Below are 23,146 nucleotides of genomic sequence, written 5' to 3' on the forward strand. Positions count from 1 at the left end.
TCTGAAAATTGATATCAGTTCTAATCCAATCTTGAAGTTTATAGAAGAGCTTATTTTATAATCTTTGATAACACAGTCACAGCTCTTCTATGCTATTTAGTGGTCTAGTCCCCGTCTCAATCCACTTCTGTAGTGTTTTTATGCTTCTTTTGGGCATGTCCAAAATGTAAAAACATATATTTTCTCTCCCCAGTTAGGTAAAAAGTTATTTGAAAGCAAGGATCCCCCCCCCATCCCCCACCTACCTTTTAAAATCTTACAGGCATATTTGTTGTACCTCAGAAATGAAATGAAGGAGAAATGTGAAGACAACTAACATACCCAGAAACTGAGATGGCAAATGGTGGGAGGGAAACAGTCTACAGAATGGGGAAGAGGCAAAGGGATGAAGAAGGACACTTGAGAGCTTCCCATAACAGTGTCAGCAACAAGGCCAGGCTGAGGTAATATCCTCACTCCTCTGCTAGGATTAATCTTAAGCCTGGGTCCTCAAAGCACCCACGTGTCCTGGACAGACCACTAGCCCCATGTGGCTTCACGTAGCTCCTACTTGTGGAAAAGATGTCCACAGGGCAGTTTCCTTGCAGCCTGCATGGAGTCCCAACAGATTGCACAGTCATCATTATTGACGGCCAGCTCCTCTGGAGTTGCAACTGCAAACCTGTAAAAAACAAAGCAAGCTCAGCAGAAATCTTGGTCAATTCCACACACATACTGAACACCACTTATAGACTTCACCTTTATGACAGCAGTTACAGAGAAATCCTGTTCAGTAAAAAAACCTGATAATCAAAAGCTTTCTACCTGCTTTCTCTTCAAAGTCCATTAAAGAGTAACTGAGAAACTTATGCACAGAAACTAACTTTGTCTCAATAATGGCTGTTGTTAGTGATGATTTCAGAGAACATATCTTGGCAAATCAGAGGAATAAGACCCTCAGAGATCCAAAATGTCACCCTGGGCACAAAGAGGATACCCACTAATCTTGTACTTCTAGGCATAGTTTAGCCTCGGGCTGGCAAGCAAATGCCTCCTTCAAGAGGGCAAGTGCATGTGTAAACATGCATATGCAAAGAATAATTAAGACGCACCTTTGCCGGGCTCAGTGGCTCAGCCTGTAATCCCACGCCTTTGGGAGACTGAGGTGAGTGGATTGCCTGAGCCCGCGGGTTCGAGACCCGCCTTGGCAAGACCTCATCTCTACAATAAATCAAAAAATTAGCCGGGCGTGGTAGTGCACGCCTGTAGTTCCAGCTACTCGGAAGGCTGAGGCGGAAGGATCACCGGAGCCCAGCAGGTCGAGGCCACTGGACTCCAGTCTGGGTGACTGAGTGAGACTCCAACTCAAAAAAAAAAAAAAAAGCACCTTCACAAAACTTGAAGAGGAAAGGAGCTCAAGAAAGTTCCTATTTGATAATAATGGCAATAAAATGACATAATAAGAACCTAATACTTACTGAACGTTGTGTGCCCAATACCATTCTAAGTACATGAACTATCTGAGCAAATTCTCCCAACAGTTTCAGGAAAAAGTTTCTGTTATCTCTGTTTTAGAGATGAGATAACTGGGACACAGGGAGGTAATTAAATTTCCCCAAATCACACAGCACCTGAGTGGAGAATCACACATAGACAGTCTGACGACTCCAGAGCCTATAATCTTCACCATTCTATTAACAGTTTACAAAGCAAGTTCTAATATATTCTGGGATTTGTCATTTTTAAAGAGCTAAAGTGAGTATACTTGGGCAGCATCAACTTGTGCTTACTTACCTGGCTTCCATGTTCCCAACCACACGCAGATAGTTTTTGTGCCGACGAATTCGACGCTGTACCTCATGAAACAGGTAACGCAGCTGCATAAAGATGACCAGGCTGGCCATGGATAACCAAATGTTGCCAAATAACTTAAACAGAGAGAAAGAGAATAAAATACAAAATAAAAATGAATATGAACTTGCTAGTGATGAAGGTCGGGAGTGCAGGAGCTCTTAGGTTTCGATAAAGGTAAACTAGAGCAATCTTTCAAAAATAAATGCATATATTTATCTCATTACCCTAAATGACATATATTCTCTTTGTAGTAATTCCATCATCAGCAACCTTCCCTGAGAAACTGATTTGTAATTTTTTTTTTTTAAACAAAGATAGGTTCTCACTGTGTTGCTCAGACTGATCTCAAACTTCTGTCCTCAAGTGATCCTTCTGCCTTGGCCTCCCAAAGTGTTAAGAGTATAGGCATGAGCCATCACACCTAGCCCTAATCAGAAATTATAGTTTTGTGCAAAAAGATGCCTATTCACATAATTACAAAAAGCAAAATATGGAAATTAACAAAACGTCCAGCAGAGAAAGTTAGGTTGTAAACTCATATGACATAATATTATATAGTCATTAATTCTACATATTATACAATTACATATTAATATTATATTTTTATATGTAACAATTTTGAAGATAAATTATATGGGAAAATATTTGTTAAGTAAAAAGTGAATATGTGTGAAGATAAAAATTTATTATTTTATCTTTATGAAACTAATATGTGAGTAAAAATTGTATAAAACGTAAAATAGCAAACAACTAATATACTCTCAATAGCCCATTGTGAAATTTGGTTAATTAAATCATGGCACATATATGATAAAGTTTTATCCTAAAGGTATTAAAATGGTTTAGAAGAATTGTTTCTAGCATAGGAAAATATCCATAATATATTAATTTTGAAAAACTAAACTACATGTCCAAAATATAATCTCAATTTATGAATGTATTTGAAAATATAAAGAAGCAGTCAACTACAACAAAATCTTAACAGTTATTTCTGGGCATTTGCTTTCTTCTTTTTTATAGGGGGGAAGGAGGCTCTTTTTTTACCAAAAGAATTACATGCATTTTTTTTAGAGTATGTTTTCAAGGCTTATTTAAAAAGTAGACCTTAGAAATGTGCTTTGTCTGACTCAATCATTTTTAAATTCTACTTTGATAGGCTTGTAATTTAAATAAATTACTACTGACTATGTTGATTCTCACCATTATTAGATCACTAAAATGTTAACCAATGAAGCAGGTTTACAATAGTGTAATTTCTGACACAAAGTAAAATATAAACAACAAAGGCAGTAGAAATTAAATATAAGGACTTTGTCTTTAATTACATGGAAAATACAAGACTCCCTGAAAGAAATAACACTGCAGGAATTCTCATGATCACCTACAAGGTAAATGCTAAATATTAGAAGTCATAGAAAATGTGGGGAGAGGTAAGATATCCCCTTAATTTTATGCTAAAAGAATGATCTACTTACTGACTTGGTCAGCAGAGTTAACTAAGTCTCTGAGAAAAGCAAATGCCTTCTGAGCTGGGTGGGTACCAGTTAATGCAGTTCTATGACAATGCTTTACACCCAGTGGCAAAAAGAGACAGGATGGTTTTTTTTGTTGTTGTTGTTGTTGTTTTGAGTTGGAGTCTCACTCTGTCACCCAGACTGGAGTGCAGTGGCCACTCCTGGCCACCGCAGCCTCGACCTGCTGGGCTCTGGTGATCCTTCCGCCTCAGCCTTCCGAGTAGCTGGAACTACAGGTGCACGCTGCCCCACCCGGCTAATTTTTGATTTATTGTAGAGATGAGGTCTCACCAAGTTGCCCAGGCAGATCTTGAACCCGTGGGCTCAGGCAATCCACTCACCTCAGTCTACAGGCTGAGCCGCTGAGCCACTGAGACCAGCCTGGATTTTATAGTCTTTTAAAGACTCAAATAAATTACTTCTGGACAGATATCAATGAACCTGCAAAGCATGTCGGTGACTGTTTCACATGTTACCACATGTTAGAAAAATATAAGATATAAAATGCTGGGTTTTTTGTCATAAGTAAGTTCCTAAATGTCCAAAATTTCATTATAAGCCAAATATCATTACAATAAGATAATTGGTTCCAACGCTAAACTATTTAATATGAAGTGACTCATTTTTGACTATTTTGTAAAAAAGAGCAGTGAAGTCACTGACAGGTGATCTGCGAGATGTCTCCGAGTGCCAAGGGTTAATATACAAATCAAGGTTCCTGATTCTGAAAGTCTTAGCCTTCAACTGAGCTCCTTTTCAGGGAACTTACCAACATGTGAATGTGGTGCATGAGGTCCAGGGACAAGAGAGTGAGCTCCATCACAAAATCTGTGTAGTAGACGTACGTTCCCTTTCCTTCCCAGGTCCCCTCGTGGTTGAGGTCCCAGAGGTGAATTACATATCTGCCATAAAGAGCAAAACACCTTAATAATGTACTGTTAATCCGAATTTGATTTAACCAAGTTATAGTCTAGTCATTTTCTTATATATTTTATACTTGCCATATCTTAAAATCAAAATCATCCCCCTATATGAGGGGGAACCACAAAAAAAAACGTGATTTATTTATTAAAAATTGTGTATCATATATGACAAAACTTCAATCACCTTCGAAATACTCTCCATTTGCTGCAATACACTATTGAGATGTTTTTTCCACTATTCAAAACAGTTTTGGGACTTGTCGATGTTGATGCCTTTTAGTGTTTTTGCCATTTTTGTTTCACCTCTTCCACATCAGCAAAAAAGTTTCCCTTTGAGAACCTTTCTCATCTGGGAAACACATAAAAGCTGCTCAAAGAAATCGGGGGAATAGGGAGGGTGGGGCATGAGGGTCATGCCCTTTTTGGTCAAAAACGGCTGAATGCTCAGCGTGGCATGGGCAGGTGCATGGTCCAGTGGAAGAATCAGTCACCTGTTTGCCACAACTCAGTGCATGCCTGCCCGTACCACACTAAGTGTTTATGAGTTTTTTACAAAAACAGCCTGACCCTCATGCCCCACCCTCCCTATTCCCCCAATCATGCCCAGAGAGATTTTCTTTTTGTTTCCCCGGATTAAAAACAACCCTCAAAGGGAAACATTTTGTTGACGTGGAAGAGGTGGAAAAAAAATGGCAGAAGCACTACTAGGCATCAAAATTGACAAGTTCAAAAACTGTTTTGAGCAGTGGAAAAGGCGCCTCGATAGGTGTATTGCATCAAATGGAGAATACTCTGAAGGTGACTGAAGTTTAAACATATAAGAATAAATACACAATTTTTTATAAATAAATTTTTTGGGGGCCCCCTTCATATGAGTAAAACTCAATCACCTTCCTCTCAAATTTCTTTTGTTTTTTCTTAAACTCAGTGGTAAGAACCAAATTTCTACTCACCGTAAAATCACATGAGCAGTCCTCACTGTCACAAGAAGAGACTACAAAAAAAAGATACATTTCTTTTAGTAATATTTAGACTTGCTCAGACCAAACTTACTTTGACAAAATGACAAAAGAGAAACATTTTTTTCAGTTCAATTAGAAAACAAATTGTTCAAATTTACCCATCATTTTACTTCCTCTGCTTCAAATTTCCATGAAATATTTTTTTGACCTAGAAACCCAACTTTTATAGAATGTCTTCCTGTTAAAGCAACAACCAATTATACCTGTCCATCTCCAGGGATGCCTCCTACAATCTCGAGGTTTACCCTAGTAGTTTTACAATTACTTCTATTTCATATGCATTAAGTCACCACTACTGATTACTTCAAAGAGTGTCTGACTACTTGGTGGTACTGTCATTCAAAGTATAGTCTAGGTACTACTAGCCTAGATATGAGTACCTGTTGTTTCCCTAATGCTTTGTGAACTCCCTTTGTCCACTAGAAGGAAATCAAAACCAAAATAAACCTCTGATAGTATTTTTTATACAAATTGATATATGAAAAATGTCCTCTTAATCAACCAGAATAGTTGTTATATTATTTATCTCATTTATAAATGGAAAATATTTATGAATGGATATTTTACATATTTACATAGAAACACTATGAATTCAAACAATATGATTTAGTTCAAAATATCAGATCTGTAACATGATAAATTATCTTAAAAGAATAAGGCCAGGTGCAGTGGCCCACGCCTGTAATCCCAGCAGTTTGGAAGGCGAAGGTGAGAGGACTGCTTGAGCCCTGGAGTTTGAGATCAGCATGGGCAACACAGTGAGATCCCGTCTCTACAAAAAAATTTAAAAATTAGCTGGGTGTGGTGGTGTGCACCTGTAGCCCCAGCTACTTGGGAGGTTGAGGCAGAAGGATCACCTAAGCCCAGAAAGTTAAGGCTGTGGTGAGCCACAATGGTACCACTGCACTCCAGCCTGAGCAAAAAATCAGACTCCAACTCAAAAAAATAAAAAAAAACCAAAGAATAAACATGCAAACTAAAACAAAAGTATATACTATAATATGACCCAACAGGCTGCATTTAAATGTGTTTATTTTAAGGTGGTTTTTTTTTTTTTTTTTGAGTTGGAGTCTCACCCTGTGAGTTGGAGTGCAGTGGCATGTTCACAGGTCACCCCAGCGTCGACCTGCTGGGCTCCAGTGATCCTTCCGCCTCAGCCTTACAAGTAGCTGGAACTGCAGGCGCGTGCTACCATGCCTGGCTAATTTTTTTATTTATGGTAGAGACGAGGTCTCGCCAAGTTGCCTGGGCTGGTCTCAAACCTGTGGGCTCAGGCAATCCACTCTCCCTGGCCTCTCATAGTGCTGGGATTACAAGCTGAGCCTCCGAGCCCAGTCTTAAGGTGTATTTTCAAAGTTTAGCCTAATATTAATAGAAAGTTAGAGAAGCAAAAAATATATCTAAAGCAAACTAAATAAGTTAGTGTAAATTTTTCAGTAGATTTTGTTTCAAAAGAAATACAGTCATATCTTTTTTATGCAGAAAGTATTCAATCAAGATTATAAACCCTATCATTTACATTAGGATTATTATAATTATTATTATATTAAATATTATTCCTTATTTAAATTTCCCTTTTCTAATTTTACTTCCACCACACATAGTACTCTGAAATGAATGCTATTAAGCAGAAATAAATTTTAACCCTACTCCAACACATTCCCAATTAATAGTTCAAACTGAATAATTGACATTAGCCAATTAGCTTCAGTTTATCTAATATCTCATTTTACAAAATTAGTAACAGTAATTATGGATAAAAGTATTTTGCCTTTGGCCTAAAGAAAAAGCAAATACAGCCATTGAATATAAAGACATACAAATAATTTTTATGTCTATTGAACAGAAATTGGTATTTTTAGAAAGGTTTAAAAGAGTAAAATTTTTTAAATTTTAAAATACTCATGGGCAATTCAGATTTTTCCTTCTAAATAATGAATATAGTTTATATATTCATATATTATTCTGTAAAATATTTATACTCTATCTAAAAAAAGAATTATAAGAGAGTATTTCATTAATAATCACCAGCAATCATTGTTTCTAGTATCTTAGAGGGAATACACTTCCTACTTCAGAGTCAGAGGACTTGGATTATACCACTTGTTGCTCTGGAACCTTAAGCAATTCACTTTACCCTCTATGCCTCAGTGTCCCCATTGATAAACAGGAATAGGCTGGGCACAGTGGCTCACGCCTATAATCCCAGCATTTTGGGAAGTGGAGACAAGAGGACTGGCTGAGCCCAGGGGTTCAAGACCACCCTGAGCAACTTGGAGACACTGCATCTCTACAATAAATCAAAAAAATTAGCCAGGTAGTTCCTGTTACTTGGAAGGCTGAGGCCAAAGGATTGCCTGAGGCCAGAAGGTTGAAGCTGAGGTAGTTGTGATCATGCAACTGCACTCAAAATAAATAAGTACAGGAATAATAAAATAAATGCATAGATATAAAGTACTTAGAACAATCATTGGCATAGAATAAATACTATATGTTAGGAAAAATAGTTTTTAAAATTAGGTTGTAGCAAATAGTACACAAAAGCATTGAGTACTAGAACCCAACTCAAAAAAAGGAACTCAATAAATGCATGTTAAAATGAAAGACCAAACACTTCATGGGTGAAAATAATCTGTAAAACATCTTCCAGCTTCCTTGAAAATACAAAGAAATATAATCAGAGCACATCCTGTCCAGCATCTTACCTCTGCAGCCATAAAAGCCAAGGTGTGCATTCCATGGGTGTAGCCTGTAACACAGCAGACAACTGCTAACCCACAGCAGGAAAGCAGCATAGCAACCAACAGAGACAGGACTCTACCATGGCTGCTCATTGGTGTGGTGGGAGAAAAGGAAAGCTGAAACACACAAAACAGGAAAACAGCTCATTCTTTAGGGCATTATTAAACTGCACTGAGAGACTCAAGGTCAGTCTTGGCATCTTTGCTTGGTGGGGAAGAGGGGTCTGTGCTAAGCCCAGAAAAGTATCCCATTATTATATGGTCAAAATTCTACAATGATCCAAACATGAGTATGAGCTGATATTAAAGATCGTCATCATTTAATTTACCAAATATAACAATATGCACATTTTCATCTCTTATTCTCAAGGATCTTCCAACCACTGGGATGATACACTTTTTAGAAGCAATGTTCCAAGTGTATACAATTCTCTCCTCTAACATGCAACAGGACTAAGGACACTGCCATGTTCTGCTGTGTTTCTTTTTCAATCTAGTCCTAGTCCTCTCCAAAACTCACATTCCTAGTCTTCTAGGGCGAGGACAACTGAAATGTAATCCAGGTACAGATTTACTACTATTATAATGTTATGCTATTATTATGCAAGGACAGGCAACAGTCTGAAGAGGAGGCCTGGAGCTGCAATTCCTGAAGTAGTAGGTGTAGATAAAAAACCAGTCTGGGGCCGGGCTCGGTGGCTTAGTCCATAATCCCAGCACTTTGAGAGGCCGAGGCAAGTGAATTGCCTGAGCTGGCGGGTTCAAGACCAGCCCAGGAAACTTGGCAAGACCTCGTCTCTACAATAAATCAAAATTAGCTTGTAGTTCAGCTACTTGGAAGGCTGAGGTAGAAGGATTGCTAGAGCCCAGCAGGTGAACGCCGGGGTGGCTGTGAGCATGCCACTGCACTCCAGCCTGGGCGATGGAGTGAAACTCTAACTCAAAAACAAAAAAACAAAAAAAACCAGTTTGGGAGGTTAGACACTTCTGTTTGTGACCCAAATGGAAGCTGAATGGTGGAGGAAATAAAGGCTTTGAGAGTGAGATTAACTCACACAGAGGTAACTCACACACCTGGTCCATGAGGACTAGGTAAAGTCAGGGAAAAGCAAAGCCCTGGAGTGAGTTTAGCTGAAGGGCAGAACTGTAGGTGCATATTTACCCCAGACCCATGAAATTAGTTCAGGAATACTAATGAGTGAAAGTTCACCACACAGCTCTGATCTGAAGCCAAGAGGCAGACCTTGTACCCAGACAGAAATGGCTTCACTGCTGAAACCAAGGAAGTTGAGAGAGCTAATTCAGTCCTGGCCCATGTGGAAACTGTAAACTAGTCAGAAACAAGAGCTCCAAGAACCAGGGGATGGTTGGGGGTGGGGAGGGGAGTGAATAAAAAGGAAACTAGAACAGAAAAATGTCTAGAAGAGACCCAATTTTATTCAGTTTACATATCAAGACTTCCTTCATATATTCACTATGATCAAAACAGTTCGCATAGGTGAACTGACCCCATGTGAGCTCTAACCTAATACACTATGAAGCTGGGGAGGAAGCCTCACTAGGAGATACTGAGACTGCATCCCTGGCTGCTGCAGAAAGTTCCTGAAGAAACAGGCAGTGGGGACCTGGTCCAGGAGTCTTCCCCTGGAGAGCTACCCCAAACATGCCTGCTGTGGCTCATTCACATTACACAATTTGAATCTGGCAGATGTGTGACGAAGCAAGCAAAGAGTTTGGCTAGACTCACATATTCAAATCGGTCCTTGCAGAGCTGAACCATCAGATGCAGAAATACAAGTCCAGCAAACCAGAGGCACCACATGACCACCTCTTCCACTGTCTGGACATTCAGCACACCAAAAATGAAAATGAACTTGTAGAAAATAAAATTCCAAAACTTGTCTTTGAGGTGCTAAAAAGAAAAATGTTTATAACGGTGAGTACCATCGCATCTAAACCCATTTAAGAGATGTTAATACAACAAAAGTTGGCTTCTATGGAAGAAATATTTTGTAATTAGCTATCTAATACTTATCCACAAGCAAACAGAAGACAAAAGTAAAAATAATTTTTAAAAAAGAAGCTCTCTGAAGAATATTTATAAATTACCCAAAATTAATTTGTAAACTTTGGATTGTAACTCGAAATTGGTTTTGAAATTTGAGCCATTAAAAGGGTAGTGATATCAGTCTAGTGACTTACGGATGAAAAAATAATACATTATACTTTCAATACCCAACAAAAAAGAATGGTAAGAGCTGTCAGTATTATTTTTAATACTTTTGCTCTCTAGATTCTTAAACAGAAAAGATTAAACTTTTTTAAAAAAATCTTCAGTTTAAAAAATAGCATATAGCCATTTGTCAACTCATGATAGAGTAAAAAGTCCAAAGAAACTTGAAATGATCCCTTAATATTTTATTGTATTTTCTTATTTTCTTCCTGTGTATAAAATGCATTGATGTTTGTACACTGCTTTCTTTCATCTGTCATATTGGGAAAACTCAATCAATGTCAAACATATTCTCTGAATATACCAATATACCATTTTAGTGGTTACAGATGGACACTTTACATTTTTCATCATTCAGAAAATATTGTTTCCCTGGTGGTCTAGTGATTAGGAAAAAATATGTAATCAAAGAAAAGAGAACATTGTAATGAATATATTTGTATATATCTTTGTATGAGTTTCTTCAGCATTACTGAATCAAAGATTACACATGCTTTCATGGTTTAAGTAAGGTAATATCCACCTGTTTTCCAAAGCTGTGTAGCTGTATATTCTCACAAGCAGTGTGAACGCATATTTGCTTCATTGTACTCTTTTCTACACTGCAGACTTCCAGTTTTTAAAACCTTTACTACCCTGGAAGGGGAAAAGGCCAATAAGGAGAGTCTAGCCACACTAGATATTAAAATATAAAATCCAATCATCAAGGGGGTTAGGAGGAACTGGGTAAAGAAGATAAGAATGGATAGGTGACTTCTAAGTATACTTTTAAATAGAATTTGAATCATGTGAATGTTTTATGAATTCAAGTAATTTTAAAAAACCAGAAAAGCAAAATACATGGCAAATTGATAACATGACTCCTTAGAGATAAGAATTATTTTGGTAACTTCTACACACTGCATATTGACTGTATACCTTTTGTACAGAGAACAAAATGAAATGGAAATAAAATCAAAGATCATTCCCTAATTCTATCAATAGGGCAAAGACATCCCAGTAACAAAGAGCACATATAGCTAGTGCAGATCTTGACTTCTAATTTCCATTCCTCAATAAAATAAACTAGGACTCCTTGGTATGTGTCTAGACCTGGGGCAAGGGAAGTACAAGGGGAACCTAGGACATTTTGTGCCCTGGTTTTGAATCTTGGCTCTGCCACTTAGTTGCTATGTGACCCTAGGAAAGTCACTTAACATCCCTGTGCTTTGGTTTCCCCATCTATAAAATGTGTCTTAAAATACAGCATATATCTCACAGAACTGTTGGGGGAGATGGATTATATAAATTAATATATGTAAGTGTTGAGACAAATGCCATAGCAGGCATCAAGTGCTTACAAAAAATTTTAAAACTTCCTTGCTCTAAACCTCCACTAACATTTTAATATTTGTTCCATCTTAGGTATTCAGTGTCTGCCTCCAGTATTACTCTATGTCTTGAACTTTAAGTAGCCGACAAGTGCATCCATGTCAATTCTATAGAGTTTTATAAGAATTCAAATGATTCTTAGTAAATGCTACTGGATAACATTAATTATAAAATAAGCCAGTGAAGAACAGCATCAAAGATGTGATCTACACTAAAAACACTGAAAGTAGAGATGGATAACAAATATGCTCATTATAATTACCTCTAGAAATGGTAAAAATCTCTGAAGTCCTCCAAAGTTGTATTTTCTAAAATTTTGACCTTATAACTAACACTTCAGGGAAAAGAAAGTCTATACTATAAGGTCCGCTGATGCAAGATCAACCCGCCAGGCCAGCCTGGCCTGACCAATTTCTGACCCACAAATCAAAAGTTTAAAGAAAAAATTTTGCTGGGCATGGTGGCTCACACCTGTAATCCCAACACTTTGGGAGGTGGAGGCAAGAGGATTGTCTGAGTTCAAGGGTTTGAGACCAGCCTGGGCAACTTGGTGAGATCTCATCTCTACAATAAATAAAAAAAATTAGCCAGGCGTGGTGGCACACGCTTGTAGTTCCAGATACTTGGAAGGCTGAGGCAGAAGGATCACCTGAGCCCAGCAGGTCAAGACTGTGGTGGGCTTGAGCATGCCACTACACTTCAGCTTGGGCGACAGAGTGAGACTCCAACTCAAAAGATAAAAACAAAAAAGAAGAAAATTTTGAGGAAAACTTAAAGAAGAAACAAGTATCAAAAGGAATATTTGTAACTAAGAAAAAATCTGTATGTTCTTTTGAAACTATCTGGGAGATTTCTGCAGTTGGTATTTGGAGAAAGTGCTGAATACTCACTAAAAAAATATCTCTGGAAAAACAAAACAGTTCTGCTTATAACAACATTCAAGGGCTCAAACACAAAGCAACCACATGTCAGCTCTAAATGCATCTCAGCTGATTTTATAAAAGGAGATTTGAGTTGAAAAGGGTAGGTAAGGAGGGACCAGAACCCTGCACTTTGAACATGCAATGAAGCCACTGCTGTACCTTTAATATAGCAAGGTCCTGTGTCTTGTCACTGGGATAAGATAGAGTAAAATATGGTCTTGTTCTTATGTTGTTTTGAAGGCCAGTTTTAAGTTCTTGCTTTAAAACATACCATTCTACACTCTACCCACTAAAATCCTTGGAGAACTGCATCTGGATAGCATGCATGTGGTATAAATCATTACTGAAAGCGTCCCCCGCCCATGTATACATTCTGAGAGTTATGTTCACATGTCACACAATCTCATCTAAAACAAATCCCCTAACTTTATGTTTGTAGAACAATGAATCTTAATTTACTTTTCCACAGAGAAAAATCTCTCAGTAAATTCCTTTGGAAAAGAACCCATATACTAAAGAATGAGATTTATAATCATTCAAACTAAAACAAACCTATGCTTCTTTAAAAACTACATTTATAAAAGGCATGGGGAAAATAACTATAAAGAACAACACTGGGGCAATTTGACTACACTGAATATGGACTATGGATTAGACAAAGTATTTTATCAACACTAAATTTTATTTGATTTCTTTATTTTAAAAAGTTTTTTTAGTAGAGATGGGGTCTTGCTATGTTGAATAGGTTGGTCTCATACTCCTGGCCTCAAGAGATCCTCCACCCTCGGCCTCCCAAAGTACTGGAATTATAGGAATGAGTCACTGTGCCAGGCAATTGTAATCATTTTGCTGTGATTATATAAGAAAATGTCTTTGCTCTTAGAAAATACATACTGAAGTATTAGAGGGTAAAAGGGCATGCCGTCCATAACTTATTTGCAAATGAATCAGGGAAAAAAGTATATATAAAAACAAATAGGATAAAACATTAACAACTGATGAATTTAGACAAAAGGTATATTGAGTTTTTTGTAGAACTCATGAAACCTTTCTAAAAATTTGAAATAATACCAAATACAAAGTTAAAAAAAAAAAAATCTAATCACAAGAATCTGTTCTATCTGGACTTACCTGTCTCTCGCTCACTCGAAGAGGACCAAACACAATACATTGGATAAGTTTAGCCACCAACATCAAAACACAGCAGGCAGTATTTACTAGCACCTGTACACAAATCAAAGAAAGGAGGTTTATTTTCTCCTGTTGAAAAACAAAAGCAGCTCTAAACACTTCATATTAGGAACTCAGCCATCATTTACAATGATAGAGCCTTTTCAGTTCTCCACCAGTGCAAGACAAGTAATATTTGAAAGGGTCTGCTTTTATGGGCGGGGAGGGTGAGAGATGAGGAGTAGAGAGAGGAGGCACCAGTTCACCAGTCAGTTCACAGCTTCTGGTCTCAGTACGCACACTCCCACGGGCCACCTTACCTTTCAGTCTTAACTGAACTGCATGCAAACTTTATACTGTATGTTCAAAACCGTATGAACTTACAAACTACTGGTACTTCCCAGGTGCATCATTTCCTACATTTTGACAGCCTTGAAGAAAGCTGTTTAAGAAGCTGCAGTTATCACGAACAGTAAAATTCAGCACCCAAATATCCTGCCCTGCCAAAAAAAATTGGAGGTAGGGGCAGGAGTGTTAATGGTCACAAAAAAGTCACAAGAACATGAAGAACTGAAAACCAAAAAATTAGAATATTTTAACGAGTACTGCAATGGGGCAATTTGCCAACCAAAAGACAAATGTTCTTCCTGCTTGGTGTTGGCTTCAAAGTAAACATTCTGGGACATTGGTGGGGGGGAGGGGATCTGGAAAACAGAAAGTAGGAAAAAAAAAACTTGTGGGAAGGTCTGAGAAGTGAAAGGCAACCCTGGAACACCAATGCAAAACCAACACCTTCTTCCACAGTCTGTGAGGAAACTTAAAAAAATAATAATAATTAAGAGATGAATACCCTTATACCTAAACAAATCTTGAATGACCCTCAAAAGCCAAAATAACCTGATAAAGATGGTAAAGATGACTTTGTTGAGAGCAAATGAAAAGGAACACCAATTCAATGTAAAGCTTGCTTCAACATTTGATTCGCTAAGTTCACAGGAAGGTAACCATATTCCTCTTCCCAAGTCATTCTTCCCTCTTCTTTTTTTAAAAAAGAAAGTTGATGAAAGAGAGTAATTTAAAAAAGCAAGAGCCCCAAGATCTCTTCAGGTTCCATTTAGTAGCTCTCACCATCCACCCCTTTGGTAGAACACTAAAGGCAGCCCTGAAACATTACAAATCATTACATTTAGTTCTGTTGTCTAACGGGGCAATTAAGTATGTGATATATTTTTAACAGATTGAAACAAAAATAGCTCTGCTGAAAGAAACTGTTTTGGTACTTAAATCCTTCAAATAATGGGGGGGGTAAATTGAAACAAAAATAGCTCTGCTGAAAGAAACTGTTTTGGTACTTAAATCCTTCAAATAATCAGGGGGAAAAAGCCCAAACTAGTTACTCAAAACATCATCCTTTGGGACTCCCTAGCTTTGCAATTCCTTGTGTAACAGCCCTATTCAAAGCAGTTCAGGTAACTTGGAACACTATTTTTTTTTAATTGGTTTAAGGTGATGAAAAAGGTATTAAAAAGGCTCACCTTCATTGTGATCTAAACCAGTCAATCTCAGCCATGTTAATGAAGAGAAATGTCGTAAGAAACACCACAACCCCTCACGTCACTTCCCCCAGTCCAACATCCCCCAGCTTAATTTAACACAATTTAAAAAAAGAATTTTTCCTGTTTCGCATGCAGGCATATTAATTTTAAATATAAATGCAACACATTTAGCATTTGTTCAAAGCATGCAGGAGATCAGGAAAATGAGGGCGGTCTGAACCCTAAACTCAAAGAGCTTTTAGAATCTACAAGACACAGAACATGGTAAGCAATCTAAGAGAAGACCAAACAGGCTACCAAGAGTAAAGAAGGGGGGAAAAAAATCAAATTTAGAGGCACTTAAAAATTTTTCTACTCAAAACAGCAATCTCACGCATCTTGAGTTACACAACTAAAAATAAAGTATTATTTACTATTTCACATTTAAACTTTTTAAAAATACAGGTCAAATCTTTGAGTTCAAAAATAAGATATAAAAAGTCTATAACTTTGATTTACTAAGTGAAAATTTCTCATAATGCTATCACCTATATATGATCATTTCCTATTTTAATTTAAATGACAGATTTGAAAATTAGCATGGCTAAGAAAGAAAGAAAAGGCTTGAGAAAGTATACTGATACACTGATACTATTTACATAAAGGGAATTTATGTAAAAAGGAGGGGATAGCCTTTTGTGAATTTTATATGAACACCCAAACTACAAAAGATTGAAAGCAACTAAAAATTATTTTAAGATTATAACCAAAGTATTTCTAAAACACCTTAACAATTATTAATAACTAGTTCTCATATGTCTATTTATAGAATGTCTTCATTTCACAAATATTGTGTTATTCCAATAAGCACACAATAACTTCTCAAGCTCAGTTGACAAAAGCTTGAAAAGCTACAAATAGTTGAGCATCCCTATTCCAAAAAATATGAAATAATTCAAAATCCTAAACTTTTTGAGGCCCAACATGGTGACACAAGTGGAAAACTCCATACCTGACCTCAAGTGATGGGTCATAGTCCAAACACAGGCACACAATACACAGTTTATTCATTGCCCCAAGAGAAAAATAAAACTACCTTCAGGCTATGTGTTCTATAGGTTTATAGGAAACACAAATGAGTTTCCTGTTTAGACTTGGGTCTCATCCCCAAGATATCTCATTGTATGTATGCAAATATTCCAAAATCAAAAACAAAATCTGAAATCTGTTACACTCTGGTCCCAAGCATTTCAGATAAGGAACAGTCAACCTAATTGTAGTATTCCTCATTTAAAAGAAAATTTCAGCCAGGCACGGTGGCTCAAGCCTTTAATCCCAGCACTTTGGAAGGCTGAGGTAAGGGGATTGCCTGAGCCCACAGGTTCAAGAATAGCCTGGGCAACTTGGTGAGACCTCGTCTCTACAATAAATCAAAAAATTAGCTGAGCGTGGTAGTACACGCCTGTAATTCCAGTTGCTTGGAAAGCTGAGGCAGAAGGATCACCTGAGCCCAGGTGGTCGACACTGGGGTGGCCATGAGCATGCTACTGCACTCAGCCTGGGTAACAGAGTAAGACTCCAACTCAAAAAAAGAAAAAACAAATAAAAGAAAATCTCAAAGTACTAACTTCATTTTATCTGCTCTACACAGCTAACTAATTTTTTCTTGCAGACAGAATCCAAACTTAATGTATAAGGGGTTCTCTGAAGCACTATTTATAATAGCAGAAAAATGGAAAACCAAATGTCTTATCAGGGAGACTTAGTTGAACAAACTATAAAACATCCATTCAGTGGAACACAAATGAAACCAGTAAAACCAATGTGGCAGCTTTATATTTACTAGCATTATATAGAACCTACAAGATAACTTACTCACTGAAAAAAAGAAAGGTGCAGAAATGTAATTGCTATGCTATGCTACGTAAAAAAGAGACTATGTATAAATACATGTTTGTATAACACCATGAGAAATGCATCAAAGACTTGATCGATTTGAGTATTTCTTAGTCTCCTACTTAACAACAGCACTAATTACAAGGAATTGGTAATGGCCATTTCTGGTGGAGGGCAGCAGGGAGAATGGGAGATTTACTTTTCACTGGGTATCACTTCTGTGTCCTTAATGTTTATATCAGGGGCATGCGTTACCTATTTTTTCAATTAATTTTTTAAAAGATTAGAATCTCCTAAAGTAATATGACCAGTTCTGAAATTCCACAATATTTTTCTCAACATATGACAAGCTGATGAGTAACAAACCAAAACTGGGTGGCCAAAGTTACAAGTAAGCCTGTTACAACACATAGTATTTCTACTATATTAAAATACTTCAGCAAAGTTTGTCATAACTACAATGCTGTCAAAACTTTAAATAATTTTTTAAAAACTTACCAAATACTTTTTTCTTAGTCTACACAAAATAAAAACAAGTTTTACTTGTCCCTCAACAGTCTATAATGTGTCAGACAAATAGTGACCCAAGCAACTCCTACTTAATCAAGCTTAAAGTTAATTCCCTTTACGGCTCTGCAAGAAAACTTCCCTCCCAGAGTGGTTCTACTCTTTTACTTGAGAAAACAGAAACTAATTTATAAAAGAGGTAGGCCTGCATGGGAGAAAAAGGGAGGAAGGTGATAACAAATCGCAGTTGAATTTATCACCATATAACAGTGGAGGTGTTTTTGACCCTGTAAAATGCTGATTATCAATGGGGGATTATTCACGAGCTTATGACGACATGGGGTTAAACTACCAGAACTGTTTGGAAGACATGATCAATCTGGATATTTCTCAGACTCCTAACTAACACCAGCACTCCTTTCCCCACTACCACCGGTTTCTTCCCTTTAAGGGCAGCTCACATACTGCAGGCTCCCAGAGGCAAGTATACAGTACTAAGATGCATACTCCCTTTATCACACGGATGAGGGCTGTGTTTCTCTTCTCACAATATTAGGAAAGTGAATGAGAGTATGGATGCACAGCACACCTCGGAGGTCATCTAATGGTAGTTCCTTCCCCCCTTCCCTGGAAGGCATTTCCTTTATTTTTAAGTTATCTAGGCTCATAGCCAATTATGTACAAAGTTTAGTTTTTTTCTTTTTTGCCTCAGTTACCCCAGCATTTCTGGAGCTAACATTTTCCTCTCATATTATTTGGAATAATCAACTCATAAAGATTCAAACTCAGTAAATTACTTTCAACGTTAAGTTTTATAATTATGTGAGAATAGTTTCTTTAAAACAGGAAGCGGCAACTTTTTCTCTAAAGAGCTCTCAGATAATAAATATTTTAAACTCTGCACTGATCTTTATTATTTTTTTTTACAACACTTTAAAAATGTAAAAATCTTTCTTAGCCAGGCATGGTAGCTTACACATGTAACCTCAGCACTTTGGAAGGCCAAGGCTGGAGGACTGCTTGAGCCCAGGAAAGACCAGCCTAGACAACATAGCTGGAACTTGTCTCTACATAAAACAGTCCCTATACAGAGTAGTCCCAGCTACTAAGAAGGCTGAGGTAGAAGGATCACCTGAGCCCAGAAGATGCAGGCTGTGGTGAGCTGTGATCATGTCACTTCACTCCAGCCTGGGAGACAGAGTGGGAAACCCAACTCAAAAAAAGGGAGGGAGGGAGGGAAGGAGGGACGAAGGGAGGAAAAGAGGGAGGGAAGGAGGGAGGGAGGGAAGGAAGGAAGGAAGGAAGGAAGGAAGGAAGGAAGGAAGGAAGGAAGGAAGGAAGGAAGGAAGGAAGGAAGAAACTCATTCTTAGTTGTTAAGACTGTACAAAAAAACATTCTGAGCCAAATAGGCGCCACCACAGTTTGACAATCCCTGTTCTAAATGGTCAGTTCACATTATCCATTTTTGGTTTTGGTGATTTTCTCCTTGAGAGTTCTATTTTTAAAATATTATTTGCATAATTAAGTCAGAACTTAAACATGTGTTTCATATTTCTATGTCTCCATTTACATGTCTTGCTCTTACAATTTTAGAAATGAATCTGTAAAAAACAGAAAAGGGAATGTAATGGCAATAATGAGAAAAAATAAAGAAGTATATGAAACAAACCACCTGAACAAAATGAAACAATGCTGGGATGGATCAAGAGGCTGTTTAATAGCAGTGACACAGCTGGGCTCAGTGGCTCAGTCTGTAATCCCGCGCTTTGGGAGGCTGAGGTGAGTGGATTGCCTGAGCCCGCCGGTTTGAGACCTGGCTGGGCAACTTGGCGAGACCTCATCTCTACAATAAATCAAAAAATTAGCGGGCGTGGTAGCGCGCGCCTGTAGTTCCAGCTACTTGGAAGGCTGAGGCGGAAGGATCGCCGGAGCCCAGCAAGTCGAGGTTGCGGTGGCCGGGAGCGGCCACTGCACTCCAGTCTGGGTGACAGAGTGAGACTCCAACTCAAAAAAAAAACAAACCTGGCCTCCACCCAGACCTGTTCTCAATGCCATGCCTGAGGGTCACCTGGAGAGACCTCCTTGGGAGGAAGAGACTTTAAGTCACTGGGTCTCCTGTCCTCTTCCCACTCTACCTAAGTCTGTCTTCCACACTGCTTCCACAGACTGTCTTCTGAAAACAATCATGACTGCCTTCCCACTCCTCCATGCCCCACTCCCACTTAACCTCATCAATGGCTTCCCACAGTCCATAAAATCATGTCCACATTCCTTGGTAGAGCAGACCAGGTCAAGATTATATGACCTTCACCCCATATCCCAAACTCTTCCTAGGTCATTTTCTCAACCACTAGAGCAGGGTGCCTAAAATTACCGAAAGCATTAATTAAATGAAGATTCCAAGGCTCCACCCTTCTCCCTGAAATGGACCCCAGGTAGCGTCGTCTAGAAAACTACATTTTAGAAGTACCCTAGGTGACAACGAAGCAGGTTGTCAGAAGTTCAGTGTTGCCAGAAGTCCACACTTTATAAGAAATAAACCTTGAACCCTGAACATTTATCATAATACTATAAGAAAGTGACTGGCAGTAGTGGGACACCGCCAGGAGAGGGACATCAATAAGGGTACTCAAACTTTACCTGTGCAACGACTACTTATGTACCTAACCAGGAACTGTATCTCACATCTTTAAAATAAAAATAATACAACAAAATAAAATAAAAAGAAATAAACCTTCAAAGGGGTTGCTCCCTCCTTCCTTTCTCTCACAGAAGGGCTACCTGCCCCACCTCCTGTGCCTCTTGGTTTCCTCCACACCTTCTCAACCTCCCTCTTAAATCAGAAGACCCAAGAGTTTTAATTTAACAGCCCAGCTTATGGGCCATTCTGCCTTTGCCGGGCACTACCTTTTCCATACCATGCCAAATTCACATGCTATTTTCTCTACCTGAAAGAGTCTTCTCACCTTCCATACTTAGGCTCAAACACTACCTCCCATGAGCCCTTCCCTAGGCAGAATTCATTCCCCTTTACTCCAAATTCCACCATATGTTGTCTATATGTCTATTACCACTTATCCAATCTTGCCCAATTACTGAGGGTAGAGTGTTATTCACAGATAAACCTTCCAAGGTACCCAAAATAACACTTTGAAAGGCTCTGAATTGAGTTTGTTCATCAAAAACCTCCTGAAATGCTATCAGACCTATATTATTCTGAATTGTGCTATGAGATAAGTTTTAGAGATTCTAATATGCTAAATAAAATCTACCAGGATTTGAAATCTAGCAGCAGGATCAGTTTTTATCTTGTCTCGCTTGGCCTTGGCAGGCAGCGTTTCTGAAAAAATTGAATCAATTCAACTGAATTTAGGGAGAGTGCAAAAAAGATCCATTTGACAAAAGTCCCACCACATACAGTATTCACTCAATTTTATCTGTCAGGCCACTGAGAAGGCTTTCAAGATTGTCACTTCTACTCAGCTGCTAAAATAGGTAATGCGTGTTGAGGAAAACTTAACAGTCTAAGAAACCAAGAAAGGCCAAAATGAACATGTGAAAACTCTAGAGGAAAGATGGAAGAAAAACACTATGAGTATCAACTAAGAAACAAAAGCACCACCAACAGGTAGAAAGAAATGATACACTAGGCAGGGTGTGGTGGCTCACACCTGTAATTCCAGAACTTTGGGAGGCTGAGGCCAGAGAATTGCTTGAGCCCAGGAGTTCGAAACCAGTCTGGGCAACATAGTGAGACCTCCTCTCTACAAAAAAAGCAAAAAAAGTTAGCCAGATATGGTGGTGCGTGCCTACAGTCCCAGCTACTTCAGAATGCTGAGGTGAAAGGATCATCTGAGTCCAGGGGGTCAGGGAAGCCATGAGCTGTGATCATGCCACTGCACTCTAGCCTAGGCAACAGAGATCCTGACTCAAAAAAAAACAAAAACAAAAAAAAAAACAAAGAAAGAAAGAAGCCATACACTTGCATGAAGCAAGATTTCTACTGAAAAAGCTGGGAAGAAAAGGGCATTTTCTTAAAAATAATAATTTTCGCAGAAAAATCAATAGGCTTTATGTAATGTTTTATGAAGAGTTATTAATCTTGGAATTTGAACATCGATTTTGTAAACAGAAACTCCTTGGGGAAAAAAGTCATTAAACAATACCAGTTGTTACTACATTAAGTAAAATAATGGTTCCTTCTCAAAGACTTAATTATATCTTAGACCTAAAAAAGTATTAATATATCGAAGACTACATAATCTTAAAATCTGGCAAAAGCATTCTCTCCACATCACGTTGTTTACCTGCTAACTCAAATGCAAAAATAGATCTGCAATTAAGCAAGAGACAGTTGAGTTCTCTTCTCCCTCCTCGGTACTGCACAGTACTGCACGCTGCAGCAGTACACAGCAATAGAGAAACAGGAACTTCGCCCTCCGCTGCCTTGCACTAACCTCTTCATGAGAACGACCAGGAGACTTAATCCACGGCCCACAAAGTTCACAAATCCCACTGCTTCCTGATGAAGCACAGTGGGATTAATTATAACAAATGAGGTGCATATCATTCTACAAATTTGGAATATTAACTTCTCAGTCATTTACAGCCTACTCTCAAGCCCAAATGGGAACTTGCAGAAGTCGAGATTCAAGAAGCCACAGTAAATCCAAGTGACAGTCTTTAAATCCTAGAATAACTTTTCTGATCACTGTGGGATTTATATAAGAAGTATTTCAGACCAAGGTGAAAGCAAAATTCTTTAGCCTAAATATGGCCCAGCATGAAATTATGTTCTAATAGACGAAACCAGTATTTATGCCTTGTAAATGTTGCTTGTCTTGCAGGGGCAGACAACCTGGAATCCTTGTTTTAAAATGCATCACGACCAGGAGAAATACTGAGTTAAACTGATGAACTGCCTCTCGACTCCGAATGTTTTGCTGCCTTTAGACATCAAAAGAAACTGTCATGAATCATCAGGCAAAAAGCAGCAGAAAAGGAAGCACAGTTTGTTTGGTGTTTGTTTCCTTAAATAGGGCCCAAAGAAGACAATCAAACACCAAATGGCAACAACAACAACAAAAATAGTTGTGGGAGATGGCCTCTCTCCCAACGGCAATGTGCAAACATACCCCAAAGCCTAAAATTCCCCACATTCAACATCTGGGTTCCCCTCTCTCTGCCCTCTTCACGGAGGGAAACACGCTAACAACATTCCCACGCTTGACCAAGTCGGAAGAGCGTTTCAACTTCCCTCCACTCCGTCAAACCCTCGAGGACGCACCCCCGGCCCGGCCTCCCCGGAACCTGCCCTTGGAGATCGCCCCGTCTCCTCCCGAGGGTCTGCTCCTCGCCCCTCGCCCCCGGTCCGGCGGGTCCCCAGCGCAACCCACCCCGCCTGCACGACCCCCAACTCGGCCCTGCCCGCGGGCCTTCTCGCCTCAGCCCCACGCGACCTCCTCGCCCCTCCGGCC

The 23,146-nt window shown here is 38.6% G+C and overlaps 1 protein-coding gene across 1 annotated transcript in view; it reads right to left on the bottom strand.

The window, feature by feature from the left end:
* Window positions 1–13,785, bottom strand: part of AMFR (autocrine motility factor receptor) — a 39,555-nt gene extending 25,770 nt beyond the window's left edge. The window contains exons 1-7 of the mRNA XM_008051603.2: window positions 13,692–13,785; window positions 9,781–9,945; window positions 7,998–8,150; window positions 5,224–5,264; window positions 4,117–4,249; window positions 1,774–1,907; window positions 551–661 (exon numbers count right to left, since the gene is read on the bottom strand). Of these exons, the coding sequence (XP_008049794.1) occupies window positions 551–661; window positions 1,774–1,907; window positions 4,117–4,249; window positions 5,224–5,264; window positions 7,998–8,150; window positions 9,781–9,945; window positions 13,692–13,754 (800 nt within the window). The 5' untranslated portion in view covers window positions 13,755–13,785. The remainder of the gene's footprint in view (window positions 1–550; window positions 662–1,773; window positions 1,908–4,116; window positions 4,250–5,223; window positions 5,265–7,997; window positions 8,151–9,780; window positions 9,946–13,691) is intronic.
* Window positions 13,786–23,146: the final 9,361 nt, after the last annotated feature.

This window comes from Carlito syrichta, unplaced genomic scaffold (genome assembly GCF_000164805.1).
Source record: "Carlito syrichta isolate Samal-C Ts95f unplaced genomic scaffold, Tarsius_syrichta-2.0.1 Scaffold205434, whole genome shotgun sequence".
Taxonomy (NCBI): domain Eukaryota; kingdom Metazoa; phylum Chordata; class Mammalia; order Primates; family Tarsiidae; genus Carlito; species Carlito syrichta.